The sequence below is a fragment of the Oxyura jamaicensis genome, chromosome Z, assembly GCF_011077185.1.
Source record: "Oxyura jamaicensis isolate SHBP4307 breed ruddy duck chromosome Z, BPBGC_Ojam_1.0, whole genome shotgun sequence".
Lineage (NCBI taxonomy): Eukaryota > Metazoa > Chordata > Aves > Anseriformes > Anatidae > Oxyura > Oxyura jamaicensis.
Window position 1 is genome coordinate 9037486 of NC_048926.1, and position 20354 is coordinate 9057839.

General features: G+C 44.7%; 1 protein-coding gene and 1 long non-coding RNA gene across 3 annotated transcripts in view; one reads left to right on the forward strand and one right to left on the reverse strand.

The window, feature by feature from the left end:
• Nucleotides 1–12183, reverse strand: part of DCAF12 (DDB1 and CUL4 associated factor 12) — a 30874-nt gene extending 18691 nt beyond the window's left edge. The window contains exons 1-4 of one of the 2 annotated variants that reach the window (XM_035309613.1): nt 11926–12183; nt 10998–11252; nt 1943–2149; nt 611–671 (exon numbers count right to left, since the gene is read on the reverse strand). In XM_035309613.1, the coding sequence (XP_035165504.1) occupies nt 611–671; nt 1943–2149; nt 10998–11252; nt 11926–12006 (604 nt within the window). In that variant the 5' untranslated portion in view covers nt 12007–12183. The remainder of the gene's footprint in view (nt 1–610; nt 672–1942; nt 2150–10997; nt 11253–11925) is intronic. The other variant, XM_035309612.1, reaches the window with a different exon arrangement.
• A 3371-nt stretch (nt 12184–15554) lies between these two features.
• On the forward strand, nt 15555–18535 carry LOC118155947. The gene is made up of 3 exons (XR_004746078.1): nt 15555–15692; nt 16996–17112; nt 18421–18535. It is a non-coding gene; the product is annotated as an uncharacterized LOC118155947 (long non-coding RNA).
• Nucleotides 18536–20354: the final 1819 nt, after the last annotated feature.

A 20354-nucleotide genomic window follows, 5' to 3' on the forward strand; every position in this document is an offset into this window, starting at 1 on the left:
CTTTCTGAAACAGTGAGAAACATTTAAGAAAATGGTTTAGTGATAAGAAAATGGTTTAGTGATTATGTTATATTGTTCAAGACACCTGCGGTCAGATAAACCCAAGACTTAAGCTGTCAAATCAAACTCCCTTCAAACAGTAGAGAGAAGAAATTCAGACTGTGGGTTGGCTGAAACCTCTTTCAAGGGACTTCTTTCCTTCCACTAATTGAAATGAGCAAAGGTAATCAGGCTCCAGGCTCCCACGTTTAGTGAATTCAACTGACATAGTTAACTGCAATGACTCCGAACTGCTGGACATAAGGATAACTACTAGATAGCCCTCAAAGCAGGCTCCATATAGACCCAGCCTACATTTCAAGTGCAATCATGACAAAATGCCAGTTATATTATAGACTGGAGTATTACAAAATGTTGTGCTTGGAGCCTTTTATTCTCCCCACACACACACACCTGCAGAAAATCACAAACAGAAGCACCTGAAACAAGAATACTGATTATTGACACTGTTACAATTACTGTGTTATCTTTATGTCTTGATAAAGGTGATTCCCTAAGACTTATCAAGTGCTGTACATCAGTATAGTAAAATAACAACAAAAAAGATTACCAGAAACAGCCATAGTATCACTGATCCATGCAATTGAAAATATCCAGTCCTTATGTCCATCCTAAAAGGAAAAAAAAAAAAGTCAGATTTGCTGTGCCATTATATTCTAGAGAGTCTCTCAAAGCAGACAAGTATTTTTCACTTGGAGTTTTAGTACAAGCACAAAAAGGACAGATGTATGTTAGAAACATTATAGAGGTGAAATTCCAGTATCAATCTGGAGTAGTTTAAGTAACCAGCAGCAAGTTAGACTTTCTTTTAGTTTCATTACACTTAGCATATAAAGTTAATAGTTAGAGTGCAATTAAGTGATGGGAAAACAGGCCTTAAACCAAAGACAAATTGATCTCAAATCTAAGAACTTAGAATTTCCATTTTGAAAGCAGTGTTTTTTGCAAAATAGCCACATGCTTCCTCAAACAAACGTCCTTACTATAAATGGTAACTAAAGCAATATGTTTGCAACAGATAAGATACAGAATAATTTTTCAAGACTACTACTTCAAGAACCTTTTATTTGGTAAGTAAAAAAAACTGGGGGGGGGGGGGTCCCTAAGCTTGTAGTTCTATTTGAAAAGCTGCACAGTCACAGCAGCGTGCAAGTGAATAGCAAGTCATGCAGATCTTCAGAGTCAAGCCTTTCAGCAGCAGCAGATAGCCAGCTGCAGAACGCTGACCTCTGTCGTTGTCAGTAACATCTAAGGCCTGAGTGAAAAGGAAAGAGAAATGAGAGGAGGGCTTCTGGGACACCACTGTATTCCTTTCAGCCTTTTTCTTTTCAAGACTGGCTATTTTAAAAAAGCATGAGGACATTTCAGAAATAGACTCTGGTGCTGCTTATATCAAAGTGCCATAAGCCACGGGGTTAGAACTGATTCTCAAAGACAAGTTCTGCCTCTGGGATAATGCATACATAAAGCTGCACTGGAGAATGAGAAAACTTGAATAACTTGCATCATCTTTTCAATTTCTCACAAGAGCTTTTTCACTAAAACTAGCTGTGTGTCTCAGTTTCAGACTTCATCATCATAATTAGACCAACATTTAGGTCATTGTTATATTTTCAGTGCTTAAAAGTAACCTAAGTGGACCTGAATGAGGGCAAGGAAGAGGAAATCTGACTCAGAACCATCTCACGTGTCTATGCCCTCACTTGTATTTAAGGTATCTTGTCAAGAAAGACCGCTTTATCACGAATGTTTTAAACCTTACAAAAATTCTTCACTCTTCACCACAAGACTCCCAAATCTAACCTTGCACTGATCTTATGCACTTCAAGGTAGTAATTCTTTTAAGTGGCAGAATAAGCTTTCCCCAAATATTCCCACTTACATCTCCCACACAGACAGGATCAAGTGTAGGCAGACGATAAATTGCAAGACTGTTGGGGTTGTCTCCACCTGTGGCCAGAAGGGTCCTTGAGGGGTTGAGCTCAATGGCGTGAATACCACAGCCCTGCTGGTTCACCATGCCAGGTTCACGGTCTTTCAGAATAGGAATCTTGGTAATTTGACCAGTCTGGACGTCTACCACAAATAACTGAAAAAAAAAAAAAAATAAACAGAAACACAGCAGATGCAAGTCGTTGCTGAACAAAGATCAGAAAAACAAGATGGTCAAAGATGCACTCTATTATGAATTACTCTTTCTCCATAAATCCTGCAAGTTGACTGGAAAAAATGTATTATTTACTTCTTAAAACTAGTAAACTGACTTAATTTACAGTAGGTTTTATTTCAATGATCCCATTTGGTTTTGAATGCAATGCAATACAAATTAAAAAAAGTTGTCATGGCACGTTTCCCATTTAACCAAGCCCTCAAATCTGAAGTTTATTGCCCTGTTCATTACTGTGGCAAAACAGAATTGTTTTCCAGTTTCTCTTAACACCAGGGAGAAAGACAAACCCACCTCCAAACAGCAAGTAAGCCCAAGAGCACTGGGCACAAATCTCCTGCAGCCCAGATGAGGGTACTTACCATGAAGTTTTGGTTTTGACAAACTAACACTTTGCAAGTTTATTTAATGAGAGCTTATTTTCTAGTGATGCACAGAACAGTGACTAAACACAGTACTGCCAGTGTGAATATCTAAAAAAGAAGATATCTAGCTACATTCATCAGCCTGCAAAAAGACTAGAAGTTGTAGCTCAATGTCACCATTTCCTTGGCAGAAAGATCAGTTATAAAGCCTTCCAACTCTTCAGACATAACTGCATACCAAGTTAAATCCATTCCAATGCATACAACTATACTTTAGATAACGGTAAAGTCAGTTTGCTTAAACTATAGTTTACTATAATAGTAAAGTTTAAATTAGTTTCAGCATACTATGGTTTACATGGTCTGCCAAAGCATGCTTTCATCTGAGAGGCTCCTGCACTGGTTTGTTTCCACAGGTGTTCAGAGTGCAGCTGCACTAACAGCCACGTTGGTGTAACTAAGGGACAACAACTTGTGAGGGAACATGAATGAGAAGCAAGGAAATGGAGTATCTGAAAGCTGACTTGGCACTAAGGAAAGTGATATATATATATAAAAAAAAAAAAAAAAAATCACAGCCCAAGATTTTTGGGGGAACTCACAGACTTGATCTCTGCTCTTTAATAAGAAGCAAAATTTAAACAAGATTTAGTAGTCTGTTACTTCTGATGTACTGAGCTAGCAGAATATTAATGTCAAATCAAAATCTGTTAAAGTATGTATGTTAAACTCACTCTGCAGAGAAAGCCATGACCTATTCATCACTATTTATGCCTTGTAAATAGACTTATGCACCATCCTCAACCCACAACTGATCTTCCTCTGTAGTCAGCAGTCTTGCACAAACAGATCACAGTCCCTACAGTGACTGAATTTTTATGTTCAGTTCTTTGTTTTGCATGCAGGTGTCAGGGGGACAGGCAGCAGCTGAAGCGTAGCTGAGTGGGAAGGAGGCACTGCTTGCTTCTCCTCAGCCTCACAACACAGCTCACTTCCCAAGACAAGTGGTGAAATCAGAATGTATGCAGCAGCCCTAACCTCATCCCTGAGAATGAATACCTGTACTATAGGAACAGGATCACTAATTCCCTCTCATCCTCCCCTGTGAGCTTATATCTTCTTTTCCTCCTTAGCATTTCCTTCCAGTAGAAACTCACAATTCCCTCCCTGTCCTCCTTCAGTTACTGAGGGGGAAAAAAAGAAACTTTTAAGTACCTAAGTTTCAGGATTGCAAGTGTCACCTGAAGGTCCCAAAGCTAGCATCAGAAGCATTAATTAGGGAAATGCATCCAAATCTCAGGAGGCCCAGATTCAGGAAAGCTGTATTTCAGCTAGAGATGCACGCTTCAGAGGGAATCTCAGTAGATATTAGCACTGAAATTAAAAACCCTTCACATTCTCCAGTCTAACACCACCACTGCACACCTGTGTTTGACACCAGGCTAATAAATAAATAACAAGACTTACTCTAATATTTAATAAACTGTAAACTTATTGGACTGAAGTTAAAGAACTTGGAAATACACAATGCTGAAGCATCACAGACCCTCACACTTCTGTCCTGGATCTTCAACCTCATTTTCTTGTAACAAGTTTCCAAACGAAGACATCCTTAGAAGTACCGGGACATACTTCTCTCAGTGCTTTCACCTGCTTCCACCCAACTCCAACCCATCCTCAGCCCTTGAACTGCTCTGTCAGTTTCTCACTTTCCTCCTCCAGTTTTACAGGATTACCTTAACCAGAGCTGCAACTGCTCTTGCAGCATGATACTTGACATAGTTAAGACACTGGCTTTGTTATTTCAGCTGTGAAGCTCTAAGCAGGAACTACTCCCCTTGGGTAGTAAGGAACTTATAAGGAACTAGTTGCAGGCAGTTTAGAAACAACAACCCAAGAACAAAAAAAGCAAGTACTGCCTGCATGTGCTACGACTATTGCATCACCTGGGGCAGGGCAGGAAGGCAGCAGCTCACACTTGCAAGCTGAACTTGCACTGAATGCCAGGAAATCTTTCCCTGTAAATCCAGCAAACAGAAGCCAAGAGCCAAACAGATGTAATATAAAGCCCTTTGGGGCTTTAGAAGTGTCTAGCAAGACAGGCACCCAGCTAAGAACGCTGAAAATTGAGCACTATTTTATGAATTTAGGACACGACAAGAAACAAAGTACAAAATACCTGACTTTTTAAGTGAGTTCAGTCAGAACTACAGCATGCAGTTACATAAATCTGAAGAAAACAAGTTACCCTGCTTTTTCCAATCAAACTGGTACCATCACTTCTGTTGAAATAAGCACAACTGCAAACAACTCCAAAGCAGTCCTCTAAGATTCTTAACAAGGAGCTGATAGCTGTATTATACTTTTTTAACCCCCTTCCTACCAAGTGGGAATAACAATTTCTTTTTCAGCTATTTATTCATTACATAAAAGCTAAAAACCAGCCTCAAAAATCAGATTCAAACTCCCTGCAACCAAACAGTGAACTACTTGTCCCTGGAATCCATTTTATACATAATTTGGTTCCTCCACCAGTGAAGGGTGTGCATGTCAGGCGTTAGCATGCCCAATAACTTGATCGTCAGGATGTCAAGCGAGGGTTGCTCTGGCCAGCTGCCAGAGTCCAAGTCCAAGGACCACCCTTTGTTTGTGAGGAATGAAGCAGGGTCAGCTACCTTGTTCTCTGCAGGACAATGTTATTCTGACAAGAAAACAGGTTGCAGAATGAAGTGACAGAAATCTATCCCCCCTCCTGTTGTGTTATGTTGTTGTTTTGTTTTTTTTTTTTTTTTGAAATAAATCAGTTCAGATGTACAGCCTGCAACAATGCTGTTGCTCAAGGACCGTGGCAGAGCAGCATGGCCACATACTACATTTGTCACAGTCACGACTTTTTAGGATCCGGTAATGCTTTTCACACCCCTTAATGTCAAGGGGTGTGAACTAACTGTAAGCCTGGTTTTATTTTGTTCTGCAGAACGGTGAGAAGTTCTTTGGGCCAGTGGCTCCCGTACAACTTGGCTCCCTTGTCAAGCTGCCTACAGTGAAGTTCATCAGGAAACCGTCCCGCTTCATTAACTAAGGAACTTCATTAATCAGTTTGCCAGAAGTAAAGACTGTGGCACGGAATCAAATTATCAGAAGACAACACACTGAACTGCAAAACCCATCCTTCTCTTCCATGCAGTACTGAGAGCAAAGTAGTTTGTCAAGCTCTTCATCAAGTCTACTTCATTTTTTGACCTACCTTTAAGAGCCAACAGTTGAGGGGAGAGCTGGGGGGGGGGTAAAGTGACCCTTTCATTACATTTAACTGTCCTTCCCACGCATCTGTAACTGGAAGAATTTGACTGAGCAAAGCAGCAGGTGATGTTTTCACATATGCCACTGTAACATCACATCTGATCTAGCCGTGACCACTTTGGGAAACATTCTGATCATATTTGTTTTGGTGAGAAAAAGTTTGTAAAGCCTAATCTTCACATGGACAACAAGCTTAGAAAATCAGTGAAATAAATGCTATTTCACGACAGCACATAAAGACTACCTCGTGTCCTCTGCTGCCAGCCCTGCATGTGGAACAGCAGGGAACTGTTGTTCCCATCTTTGAGTTGATTGTACAGACCAGTTTGAACAAAACCAAAGCATGCCACCCTGAGATACACTACGTTTTATTACACAAACAGGACGTACCTGGATTCACAAGGCACAAAGAACTTGCACAAAAGACTGCTTATTCTTCAGGTAAGTACATGTCCTACATTCTGCACCCCTGCTCTTCACACGCTGCTCTCAAGTCCCAGAAGCATTCTTATCATTTGTTTTAACATTTGAAATAACCTGAAATAAACATATTGCCTTGCTAAAAATAGAGTCACCAAAAGAATAAGCTGGGATGGAGTTTCACAATTGGATTAAGCCAGTCTTTGAGAATCCACTCGCTGCTTCCTCACCCACCCAGTCTCACCACCTTCGTGGCAACGAGTGGTACTCAGGTAGCTTCCAGGTTGGCCACATCACCTCTCTGCCTTCAGGGAAAATTACCCCTATGCAAAAACCTGCCTGCACACAAAGCAGTGAGCTGGCCCAGCTGCCTCCCCCGCCATGTGAACACCGGGAACGAGCAGGTGGGAACATACCGTTCTGCACCGGCACAGCTCCAGACTGAAGCTCATCACCAAAGTTTCACCCTCAGCCAAGCTGGAAAACAACACTGCTGTTCTCCAGATAGTATCTCACTATCAGAGCAACAGAACTCATACAATGCTTCCAGGGTCATTACACTAATACCATTGCTGGTTGCACTGAGTAGCACTTTTTTTTTTTCCCCCATTTCTCAGTCTCTTATCCAGATTGCCAACATCTCTAAGTTCGTAAGACACTTGGCATAAGGCTCTCCAGTTCCATGGCAATGCAGAGTCACTGCTATATGCCAAGCCCCAAAGAAATGCTGAATCCTTCAAGACTAAGTTCTCAAACTGACTCCTTTCCAGCAGAGCTCAGAACATGCACTAGTCTTAGCACAAGACCTACTTACAGGTTGTGCAGTAGAGAACAAGCAGCACAAGAGGAATGGCCTTACACATCCTCCTTGAAAGGGTCCAAAAGGGAGGAACAACCCAGAACGTAACAAAACATCTGAGAAGTTAGCAGCAGTAAAAGAAGCCAGTGAGTTGACTCTGAATCCACATTTCCAGAGACAAGGCACTGCAACCAAGCACCCCACCTTGCTATGAAGCCCTTCCAGCTCATGGGCATGCACATCTGATGTCACTGAACACGCTCACCGCCAAAAAGTCACATTTGTCAGTTTTTATTTGCGTCCTGCCCTCTGCGCTTAGTTTCAGGAGGCTGGCAGGCAGCTAACGTGTGTCAGCAGATGGCAAAGGACGGAGAAGTGAGAGACTCGGTCTGCTAAAGGGCATCTGGGCTGCCCACACCATACCTGGCAAAGAAACCAACAGACCCTTAAGGCAGACACAGGCATCACATGCACTTGACAGAAAACCAAATCCTCCCAAGAGACAAGAAACAACACCTGACTCTCTACTTACAAGGCACTGAAAGCAAGGTGAACGGAGGTGTCACTTACAAGTGTCAGAGGTTTATTTACAGTGACCAAAGTACGGTGTTCAGTGGACTCTGAGCTGGTATGAACTGTGGTGACATGACTTCCCCCTCCCTCCCTGGGAGCAGGAAACAAGCAGTCTTCCTGACTCCTCACAACGCTGGCAAAACCAGAGCAAGCATTACCTCGCAAAACAAGTGGAAATCATTTTCCCCACAGACATTCAATATTCACAGCTGGAAGAGGAACTGCATGTTGTATTCTCACCACTGCTACCCCACGACTGCCAGACTTGTTTATAATTGTATGAGGTGCACTGAACAGACGAGGGATGTCCTGAACTAATTAAAAAGCTCTAAGCAGAAACAAGAGCTGGGCATTTACAGCAGGGCATGCAAGACAACGCGCAAATCTACCAAGGTGAGAAGAGGTACCAGCTGGCTACCAGAAAGCAACCCTTCATGCCTTGGAAAAGCCTCCTGAGAAACCAGAAGAGAACATTTGATAAGCAAGTTGTGTGTTTAAAAAGCAAAACGACCAACGTATCTATCTGGCCTGCCTGGGAAACAACAACAACAAAAAAAGAAGGAATATTAGATTCCAGGCAATTAGATTCCCAAGCAACCGGAAACTAATAAGTGTTTTGTATTTAGGGAATGATTTACAGCTCTGGTATTTCTACACACTTAACTTCACAATTAATATAAGAATTATGTCCTGGACATACACCCAGAACTAAGGGATCAGAAGAAGCTGCAAGATGGTGATTTGAACTTTTTTCAGAAGCCGCTTTATCCCTCCACCACTTCCTGAAAAATAGCAGAAAAAAAAGAGAGTAGTTCAGTAATCCAGTTTTCAGTGGTTTCTTTTGCCATAAGCTTGTTTCCTGCATAGCCTCAAAGTTTCTCTACAATTCCTGAACACAACACACTGACTACAGACAGTATTTTCTTCCAAGATAAAGTATCTTCTAAGACATTTTCCTCTTCTTCCTTTCCTTCAGCCTTTGGTAACTTCGATGCCCTGGTGCCACAGCCTAAATACCTGCACCTCACAGATTTGCTTGTTCCTTCTTTTTTTTTTTTTTTTTTCAGTACCTCTAAGTAGCTGACTGTATACAAGATCAACAAAATCCTTGCAAACGTGAGTCCTGCCTCAGAAAACCCCAAGTGATTGTGTTTGAATTTTTAGACACTTGAATGCTCAGATATGTTCCATAATTACAAATCCAGGAAAAATGCATGCACCTATAAGAAACACAAATATTTTATTTACAGCTGGCCATCTGCAAGGAGCACAATTTACTAAAGACAATCAAGTTATTTTATACACACAAGCATACCCGGGGATAATTTTTAGGATAAAAAGTTGCCGAAAAAATGCAACAAGTTATAACACTCATTAAAAGTGAACTGCTGACTGAGAGCTCTATTCTCTGCAATGCTTATGGTGACCAGTACTGTGAGGTGACTAAAAGCAACACTCCTCCTCTTATGACAAGAGCATATTTTTGTTTTGTTATTAAAAATAGTCAATGCTTCTGGCACAGCATTGCCAAAGGCAATCTATAAATGAACTGCTCAAAGCTCCCCGTGCCACGTTTAAGCTTTGATTAAAGCAACTGCTTTGGTTTATATTTTTCTGTTGCATTAACTTTAATTACATGCAACACCAGTGCAGTGAACTCCATTGAAGTTAGACAAGTTGTTTTAGATTCACTCCCAATTTAAATGCCACAACTTCAGTGCAGGAGAATAGGCAAAAGAATTCATCTTTATTAGGTTGCTTGCTCAGGAGATGAGAGAGAAAATCTTGTAATTAAAATGTTGTTTAACTCTCTACTCAACTGTGAGCACAAAGCAAGCAAGCTGAAGCTACTACAGTATTCCTAATTCATATATGTTCCACCATGAAATTGATTTTTGCCATCAGTACGTTTCGCCTAACAAAAGACAACGTCCATCTGTAACGTAAGCTGCAGAAGTGTATACCTCCCTGCAGCGTATGCAGAGCTAACAACAATGTGCTGGAATCCCTCTTCAGTTCCCTGATTGTTTGGTCACCAACAGTTTCTGCAAGGTTGCATTAACAACACACTTGCCCATTTATCTTCACCACAGCTGCTGTGGAACGGGGGAAGTTACAGGACACAGCAAAACTGCTGTGGCACTACAAAGCCTGCAATGATCTCGCTAGGGCAAGCAGGATTTTGAGAGCTGGTGTTTCAGCAGGAGTTTGTCTCCTGGAAGCTGTTCCACGAAGGGTGCTGGCTGCTGACCAGCTGAGGTGCCAAGCAGGAGTGAAGAAAGAAGGCAAAAAGATGCTACTTTGTTAGATTCCTCTTGTAAGGCTGTTTTGTTTATACAGCTAAGCCTTGCTTCTTAATGCTGCTACATGAAAGACTCCTGCTGTGCAACTATGAATAATTATAGAACACCTAAAATAAATAAAAAGATCTCTTTCCGTTGCAAGTCAGACCACAGAGCCCAGCTTCTGCTCAGAAGTCATGAAAGCGAAGAAACAATCCCATTGACTCACATATTTTGAGGACTATAAGCTGCTGCATCTATACATTCCTTACAATACTCGGCTCATTTCAGGAGGACTAACCAACCTGCAAAGAACAAGTTCTGGATTTTACACTAATTCAATCAGAACTAAATATGTGAAATTGTAGCCTTAGCCAATGAGGCCAGACCACCAGCTCCAGGAGAAAATATTTACCTGTTTGTATGATCTCCTCCATTTACTAATCACATGAGACAATATTTTAATATTCCCCTATAACTTTTCAAACACAAAACATTAGTTTAAGACCCTGTGATTTCGGTGTTTGTAAATGGATGTAACAGTACATGAACACAGCACGTTACCTGAACACCAGGACAGGACACTGCATAAAACTAAACAGACCGAGGATGATGAATAAGAAAAAGTTTTTTTAACAAATTGTTTCAGACATTATATTTATCACTGAGAAATCATAGGGACAGTCACTTACTCCCTATTTGCAAAGCAAAAAAAGATTCAACCCCCCTGCTGCACTCCATCCCCCAAAAAAGTCAATTGCCCTGTGCAATTAGATTAGAGAGATGCTGAGCACAGGCACAAGCCTCATGGTCTGGTCCACAGCCACCTTTGCAGAACCACATTTTCAGATGAGAATGGGCCACAGCTAAATAATACATTTATTGAAAAGTTACCATGTATGATTTTGACTCTGCTCGTAATTACTTCCTAACGTTTTCCTTGGCAGCCCACATGCTTGGATTACAAGCAAAGGGAAGAGGGAAAAATAACAAGCAAGTGAAAGAGGACTGAGAGAGGTGGCACTTACTGTGTTGCATTTTGTCCCGCACACCACTTGTCGGTGGTTCAGCCACTGGGAGGCAAACACTTTATTAAGGGTTCCAAGGTGAAACTCTCTCTCCTTGAGGAGGCTGGGAAGCTGCTGGGCTGCATATCCATGCAACAGGCGGTGGTAGCTGGACTCATTCTGCATCCGCACCTCTCTACCTTTCAGGTAGTACACCAGGGACCGCTTCACCGGGGGGAGCCTTTTCCTTTTGTGAACAGAGTGATCCCACCCATACTGTGAAAAATAAATGTGCAAGTTAGAGGAACTTAAAGCAGCGCCCTTGTAAATTCAAAACGCTGAAGTCCGTCTGGTTGCCCTGCTGAATACCACACCCGATTAGCTCAGAACTGCCGGCCTCAGTAAGATTATAGAATTAAACAAATATTTGCTACGGAAGCAATACCACAGCGATACCCCAATCACTCCACACCGGTTCACCAACACCCCTGCTTACGGGAACAGGAGAAAAGAGGGTAAAACAAAAGAGTTTAAACATGTGTGGACCACCCCCAACCACCCCCTCGGCCCTAGCCCTGCCGTTTTCGGGTAACAGGAGGGGGAAAAGCTGGGGACCGACCGGGGGGGGGAACGAGTGTCTCCTGCGGCCAGCCTTGGGGTCGGCCCGGTGCATGGCTGCGGGGCTGGGGGCGGCGAGCACGGCGGTTACGGGACGAACGGCGGCACCCAACGGGAAGGTGGGGGGGGGGGGGGGGCCAACCCCCAAAGGGGGGGGGCCAAACACCCTCGGGGGCCGGGGGGGCAGACCCAGGACACCCCCCAGCAGGGCACCATCGCCCCCCAGCCCCCTCAGGGCGCCCCCCGGCCCCCCTCAGGGCCCCCCCCAGCCACCACCCCCATCCCCGTGTCCCCACAGACACAACGTGTCCCCCTCCCCCCCCCGGCCTACCTGCTCCCCATGGAGCCCCCCGGGCCCCGCGGCGGTCGCCGCCGCCGCTTTCCGCTTCCTGCTAACTGTTTTCCGGGCCATAGTAGAAGGAAAGGGAAAAAGAGAAGCCGAGAGCCCGGCCCGGGCCCCACCTGGAGCAGGCGGCCGCCAGGGCTGAGGGCATAGACGTGAGGGAGCCGAGCCGGGCCTGGCCGCGCCTCACGACATTGCCCCCGACCTCTTCGCGACAGTCGCTGCGACGCTTGACGGCGGCCCCGCGGTTTCCTAGCACCGCCCTCACTGCCCCCGCCCGCCGGGGGTTGCTAGGCAACGCGCGCCGTCAGGGCGGAGCGGCGCCCCCCCGCGATGGGGGGGGTGGGGGTGGGGCGGTTCGAGGACCCCCCGTGCTCGGGTTCGGTTCTCTCTCGGGGTCCGTTCCCCGGATAACCCCAAGTTTTCTCTTTTCCTGGCTCAGAACCTGAAATTCCCCATCTTGGGTAGTCAGGCTACCTACCTACCTTGTCACCTGGGCTGTCACCATGCAGTCAGGGCTGCCATTTGTAGCTGGGGGGTGCTGCCAGAAGCTGCACCAAGTGCTCTCACAGGCTGTGCTCTGTCACCCCCTCACTGCTCTCCATTAGTCTCTGGCATCCTCTTGTTCTCCCTTCTCCTGTATTGCAGCTACCCCTTGCCATGACGCCTTCTGGGATTCCTCCGTGTCAATGGGGTGCCTCCCTGTGTACAGCCCAGCCAAAGAGCCTAACACTTCAAAAAACAAATAAACAAAACAAAACAAAACAAACAAAACAAAAACAAACAAACAAACAAAAAACCTAGAATTACAGAATCACTGAAGTTACAAAAGAACCTCCAGGATCATCTGCTCCAACCGTCCCCCAACCACCACTCTCACCCACTAAGCCCTGTCCCTAAGCACCACGTCCAACCTTTCCTTAAACACCCCCAGGGACGGTGATGCCACCACCTCCCTGGGCAACCTGTTCCAACACCTGACCACTCTTCCTGAGAAGAAATGTCTCCTCATTTCCAACCAAACCTCCCCTGGAGCTACTCGGGGCCATTCCCTCTAGTCCTATCTCCAGTTATCTGCGAGCAGAGGCTGACCCCCAGCTTCCCACACCTTCCTTTCAGGCAGTTGTAGAGAACCATAATGTCTGCCCGAGCCTCCTCCAGACTAAACAACCCCAGCTCCCACTGTGGGAATAGAAATGTTGTTTTTGCAGAGTTACATTTGTTTAGAGGGGAGGTATGTGGTATTGAGATATGCTTGCAGTGATAAGAAAGCTTAGCAGGCGACCTTGTAAAATGCAGACAACCAGACTCCTTAGAACAATTAGGTGAAAATCATGTTGCCAAGTCAAGTCAAATAAGTGAAGAAACATTAGCACTTAAAGCAGTAAAAAAGTCAAAAGAAATTTGAAATTTAACAGGCCTGCAACTGAAGGCCATGCATTGTCTGTGAAGCATCAAATAGATTGTGAACCTGGGTTACCCACTCAGTGGGGAAACAGGGGAGGGCCCTGTCACCAAAAAGTATATAAACTGTGTTTTGGAATTAGTAGGTGCGCTCTCCTGCTTGTGGGGCGCCCGCCATTGCAATCGCAAATAAATTACTACTTCACTGACATCCTCCCCTGAGCCTAAGTTATTGGCTACAGAGTGTTTCTCACACCTCAGCCGCTCAGGTCCTGTCAGGTCTGCAGTCTGCCTCACAACAGCAGCTGTGCCTTGATTCCCCTACATCGCACCTGTATTTTCACCAGAGCAAGGAATAGCACATGCCACATACCGGGGATGCAGCGCCTGCCACGTGGGCTGGCTCACCGTGGTGCCCGTGGGTATATCTGCAGAGCACCGTGTCCTGCGTATCACCCCAAGCGACGTCCGTGCGGCTGTGGGAGCGTGAAGTGAGCAGCTTTTTTCCATTTCAGCCTGTCATCTCCTAGCTAACAAGTGCGCATCAGTGCTCGCTTCGGATTTCAAGATACTTTCACCATCCTGGAAAATAGGTCATCAATCTGTTTGTACAGGTGGGCATACCAAAACATGCTTTCGTGCTGTAGACTTCAAATGCCTTAACAGAGATGAGACAGCCACAGAAATGAGAAGAAAACAGGGATTTGCGTTGTAAATTGTCTAACTTCAGCAGCATCTCCATCCATCTGCTCAAGACTACAGCTCAAAGACAAATTACACACGCATCAAAAGGGAAGATGGTCAGATATGTACAATCTCATATATATTTGTCCTTTGGGATCCTATAAATAAAGATAGCTATTGCACTTTATCCAACAATCCAGTGCCTTTGTGTGTGTGTGTGTTTTTCTTCACTTTTGGCTTTTGATTCTATTACAAGACCAAGCTGGAGGACCTTGTTAGCGTATCTCTTGTATGAAGTGGAAAGAACAATCTGCTTTCTGGTATAGATTAAGTACATCTTTGAATTTCTGATAAATCTAACAAAAATCCCACATACACATTTTTATTTTGTGTGGAATGGATATGTTATAAAACAGGAATAGATACGCTGTAATACAAATGTATTAACTTAAGCATAGGAGAGGCACAGGCTGACTGTTTATTTTTGAGCAACTGTGACTTGCTGGGCAATACCTAGAGGGCAGGGACAGGAATCCATTTGGGAGGCCTTGCCTGTGCTGCTGGTGCGACACAAAAGGCAGCCTGTATAGCCTAGTCCTGAGGGTAAGAGAGGAGTAGGTTGACTGTGCTAGAGGGAAGCAGGAAGGGAACTCTGGTATCTTGGACAGCAGAATACATGGGGTTGGTTTCAGATCCATATGGATGCCTTTGGAGTCAGCCTGCAAGAGCGTTACCTGTAACATACACAATTTGTACTTAGGTCTCTTCTGTGGGAAAATCAGAATCACAGGATGGGTTGGGTTGGAAGGGACCTAGTCCCACCCCTCTGCCATGGGCAGGGACACCTCCCACCAGCCCAGGCTGCCCAAAGCCCCATCCAGCCTGGCCTTGAACACCTCCAGGGATGGGGCAGCCACAGCTTCTCTGGGCAGCCTGGGACAGGGCCTCACCGCCCTATGAGTGAAGGATTTCAGAGGGTGGTGAGGCACTGGAACGGTGCACAAGCATTAAGCGCACTCTGAGCATGCTCCTCCACGTCCATCGTGAGCCAGAGGGGCTCACATCTGCCATCAGCTCAGCTTTGCCCAACTCTGTCCCACGACCCACTTCGTGAGACTCTCTTCATTAGCAGGCGGCTGAGCTGATCCCACCGGCGGTCCCTGACTACAGGGCCTCGGGGACGAGGTGCCTGCAGGTGCCCTGTTGTGTCACCAAACTGCCTCATTTCAGGACAACCGAAGGGCAGAGGGAGCTGTTCGCGTGTCCACGTTCCTTTACTCGACCCGACGTGTAGGAACTGCTCGTTACGCCGGCCTTCCGCCGTCCCCTCACCGACAACACCCAGCCGCCCGCCCCCAGCTCCTCAGCGCCCCCCTCAGGAGGTCCCGCCCCCCGCCCTCCCCCGCCGCCATTTCACCGCCCCCCTCCCTCCCCCCTCCCCGCCCGCTGACGTCACCGCCCAGCCCCACCCGATTGGGCGGCCGGGTGGGGGGGGCAGGTGGCCGTGCGGCGTGACGTCAGCGCGTCACCGGGGCGGTGAGGAGGAGGCGGACAAGATGGCGGCGCCCGGCGGAGGGGCAGGAGGCAGCGGCGAGGCGCGGCTGGCCTAGGGGCCGGGGGCGGCGGGGAGCGGCCGCGGACGCCGGCTGTGGGCCGCGAGGTAACGGGTAAGGCTGGGGGGGGAGCGGCGGGGATCCGGAGCAGTTATGGGCGGGGGGGAGGAGGCCCGGCGGCCCCGCTGTGATTCAGCAGCCGAGGGGAGGCCCCGGGGGGCTCTCGGGGGCCTGTGGGGGAGGGAGGGCGGCGGGGTGGTGGCGCTGCGTGTGCTCGGCCCCGGGGGGAGCCGCCTTGGAAGCTCCCAGATCCCGGCGAACAAAAGCAATCTTCCTTCCTCCAGCGCCCAAACCTTCTCCGAGGAGCCCCCAGGTTCTGTTCTGGGGGTCGGAGGGTCGGATGTTGGCTTCCTCTTTTCTATCCCACTCCTGATGTTGTATTTCCAATGTATTGAGTCTTTCTTTATCCGCCGAAGAGCCAAAGTCGTCTTTACTCCGTGGGTGGTAGCCCTCCACATCTCTTTATGTCTATCGCTTATTTCTACCTCTTTTTTACTTAACTATCCTCGTTTCGAATTTGGAAGAGGATTGTATCTTCTGCATTTGACGTACCAGCTTCTAACTTCTCCCCTCTGTTCTGTTAGCTCACTGCTCCCTAGGAGTAAAACAGTTAACTCTGCTATGGAAGTATTTAATATAACTCAAGGGCTGTCTTTCTGATTTTTGATAGCCCCAAATCTGCCATGTTAAGGGGAAGTTAGGATTTTTTTTTTTTTTAAATAAATAATAATGGGTGGAAATGAGTCATCACTTTATCAAGTGTTTTTATTCTTCATATTATTTAAAAAACCAAGGCAGGATTAAAAAAAAGTGAAGTCTTACAGAATTCTTATGATTGCTGTCTCATTAGAGCAGAGCTACGTAGGTGGACTCCGGCTCTTGGTTGTACAACTGCTGTAGCTGTTGCCTGGGACTCAGCAAAAATGTATTGGTATTAAGTATAAGTACTTTGAGGTGGATATTCCTAAATGACAAGTATTGCCAAGTTACCGATCAGCCCAGCAGTGACTGGTGATGTAACTTTGGTGTCTGTGCTAACAACAGAAAGCATCTTGGAAAATGCTAAGTGGTCAAGAGACTTTTGTGGGAGTTCGCTGGGGAGGAATCTTACTCTAACTTGTGATGAAGGGCGTTAAGGAAAAAGAAGAAGAGGCGGTTCTGCAGTCAACCAGACCTCTTCCTCTCCTTCCTGCCCTGGTCACCGTGGATTGTGGGACTTTCTGTCCCAGTGCTGGCACTCCTGCAACAGCTCACTTCCTAGGGCTGACCCTGCAGATCTGGCATCTCTGAGTTTCAGTGAAGTTTTTTTCAGGGAGGGAAAACATTTTTGGCTGTGTCCTCTCTTTTCTCCCTACAGAGCAGAGCTACTTGCATAGTACTGCCACAGGGAAGGGAACAGGGCTGAGAAATTGTGTGGTAGCTGCTCAGTAGAGCTGGGCTGATGTATGCCAGGCCTTACGCAGTACGGCATTAGGTGAGTATCTGTGCTCTGCAGAACAGTGGTGGTGCTGCTGCCTAAGGACTTCAGTTTTCTGTACACAGAGGTGTGATTTGCAAGCGATGGTGGTACTTTAGGTCACCGTTGCGATTGGGTGACTTATACCTTTTAGGCAAAATCTTAATTCTCAGAATTGGGGAAAGAAAACGTAGCTTTTCAACTTTGTTTTTGTTGGCTCATGATTTTGGTCTTAAACAAAACTGAAAGTGTCAAACAAAACTGAAAGTTATCTTTCTCCTGTAATCTGCTGGATCTGGCTTGCAAGCTTGATACTTTTTTTTTTTATTTTTTTCCTGTGAGTGCACTGTGGAGGAAAGGAATTTGGAAAGAAGTTGCTTCTACTAAGAGCAAAGACTCAAGTCACACGAAAGCTGAAATTAAATTACCTGGACTTTGAAGCGAAAACAAAAAAATCGTAGGTATAAGATACGTGAATGATTAAGGAATAAATATTAGTTTCTCATTAATGAGTTGAACTTCAATTTTCAGAATATTTTAGAGAGTATATTGACCACCTGATCAGCTGGGAGATAATTTTTTTTTGTTCATGCTGATGGCTAGCAAAAATCTTTAGGATTAAAAATTATTAAAAATAGGTGGGATTGCTCCATCTCCTTTGTTCAGGTGGTGCCTTGTAGCACTGCTTGTCCTACAGACAAAAACTTCTAATTACAAGAACAGGAGTTAGGTTTCTGGACCAGTCCAGCAGACCATCCCGTCTAATGCTGTCACACTGGCAGGCAGAGCTGTTTCGCTGGTGGCACAAGTGCTATAAAACCACAGCAGGCATCACCTTACTTATGCTCCTGGTTTTAATTCTATAAGCTTATGGTGTTGTGTTGCTCCCTCAAACTTTAGGGATTGATAATTCCAGTCATAAAATGTTCTTGAAAGTATTCAGTCGCTATATCATAAGTGTTTGTCATCTCCTTGTTCCTGTTTTTTGAATGTTCTGATAAACTGGTATGTGAGAAATTTAGTTGTACTTATAGACAGGAGCTTCTGTCCAGCCTTTTCTGGCATTATGTTTCTAACATAATCAGTGTCAGTCTCTTCTGCCATAAATTCCAGGGCTGAAGCTACGGAATCTTTCCCTAAAGGATCTTTACCGAAAGGCATTAGTGTCTATTTAAAATTGATCGCTGTAACGCAAATCAATGATGGTGTGAAGGAGGTCTAATGGAGCGGTAACTGCAAAATTCTGGAAGGTGTTTCTGAAAATTGTTGATTAGAGGAAAAGGGTTGTTTACAAACTATAAATATTCTTCTTGCTTGAAAAAGTAGGTCTGCTAGGTTGAGCTGTCCTCCCTGCGTTGTCTGCTTGCTCTGATAACAAGGAAGGCATTGCTAATGATCTTGTAGCATGTACCACTCTGCGATCAGTCACTGGGTCGATTCAAGTCTGAGCTCACAGTTTTTCTGTGTTAACTGCCTAGGTGGGTAATCCTCTCTGGTATGCTAGTGCGTTGCTTAATGTGTTGACCTTATGACTTGGGTTGAATAAGCTCGGTTTCTGTGTCCCTAGTGACCTTTTGCAGCCAGTGTAGTCTTGATTGAGGTCTTCTAAAAGAATCTGAGCAATGCTGTTTTTCACTCTTAATCTCTTAAACGATCAGTTATTCCAAATCTCTGCTTGCATGAGCAAAGCATTCTCTTAAATGTCAACAAATATTCTTTCCTGTACTTGAGAATTTTGAAAGAACTTCAATGTCCAGACTTAGTTGTGTTTTTTATTCAAAAGGCTAAAAGCTCTTTCAAGCTTCCCTTAAGCTTGTAGTTTGCATACTTGAAACCCTGAATTGTGTCAAAGGGGGAACAGCATATCATTGCTCTGACTTAGGTTTCAATTTTCTCTAGAAGGGAAAGAAGATAGGTTCAAAATGCCATGTTGCTTGTGTACCATCACAGTTTCTGTTTAACCAGCAAATGGAAATTCTTAGCCTGTAATTCTCTGAGCTGCATGTTGTCAGAAACACTGGCACAGGTGTAACATTTCACCTGGGCAAATCACAGAGCAGGAGTCCTATTCAAGAAGCAGTCCGCTCTTCAGCTGGAAGATGATCTTACACGTATGTAGTAAGCTGCTCTTAAGGATTACTTAGGCTACTTAGCCAACGGTGGTTGATATTATGGAAACGAGTAATAGAGTAAATGATTCTGCTAGTCGTGAGCTCCCAGTTAGTCTGGTCTGTGTTGCTGGAGGTCAATGTTCATCACGGCTATTTACTAAGTCATGTGAAGGAGTTGACTTAAGCCCTTTCCTAGTGTTTGTATTTGTGCTTCTACTGTTTGACATCTCTATACGGTAGCAGCAGATGAAGTCATGACTGGTGAGATTTATTCCCTCAGCTTTGGAGGTTGGATTTCTAAGAGTCTGTTGTGAGTTGTGCTGTGTCAAGTGTAAGTGCTGTGCATAATCTAGACATCTAGATGTGCTTTGATTAGATTTGCTTCATCAGCTCTAGACTGTAGAATAAAAGGAGGTTCTTCATTTGTAAATGCTCTGTGAAGTAGTTGTTAAAGGATATTTCCTTATCTAATACAGCAAAGCCAACCTGGGTTCCACCCTAGTGACTAATACTGTCACGTGGTGTCCTTGCACAGTAACCTATAGTACTTTGAAATAGAAATATAGGAGGTACTTGTAGGGGAAGGTATTTATATATGTAAAATCACTTAATTATCTAGAATAAAACCTCATGGTGAAAAAGGATAGAAAAGCTTTATGTTGCAACACAGTCTGAGAAAAGCAGTGTTCTTAATCTCGTAATTATTAGGTCACAATGAGCAGTTTGCTGCCAGTCTGACTTCTTAAAAAAAAAAAAAGTTACATTGATTTTGCTTTCTGTGTTCATGATAGTGTGTATTTTCTTTAAATGTGATTTTCAGAAAGTACCTTAAGGTCTTTTATGAGGAAGGGAATTGATGTATCCCAAGTCGAGTTGGATTTTTATGAACAAAAATGGATGGAAAAGTAATTCAGAATCACCCTGCACTTTGGGAGGAGTCATAAGCCATAAATACTTTGGGTAGCAGATTTCTGTATTTATTATATGTTTATGAAATCAGTGAGTTCCTAATAAACAAAGATTAGTTATTAGTCACGCTGTAATTCTGTCAGCGGTCATGGACTGTCAGGGCTCTATACCTGCAATTACTTTTACAACTAAGCATTTAAGTATTTGAAGTGTCATCTTTTGGATAATATCCTGAGGAAT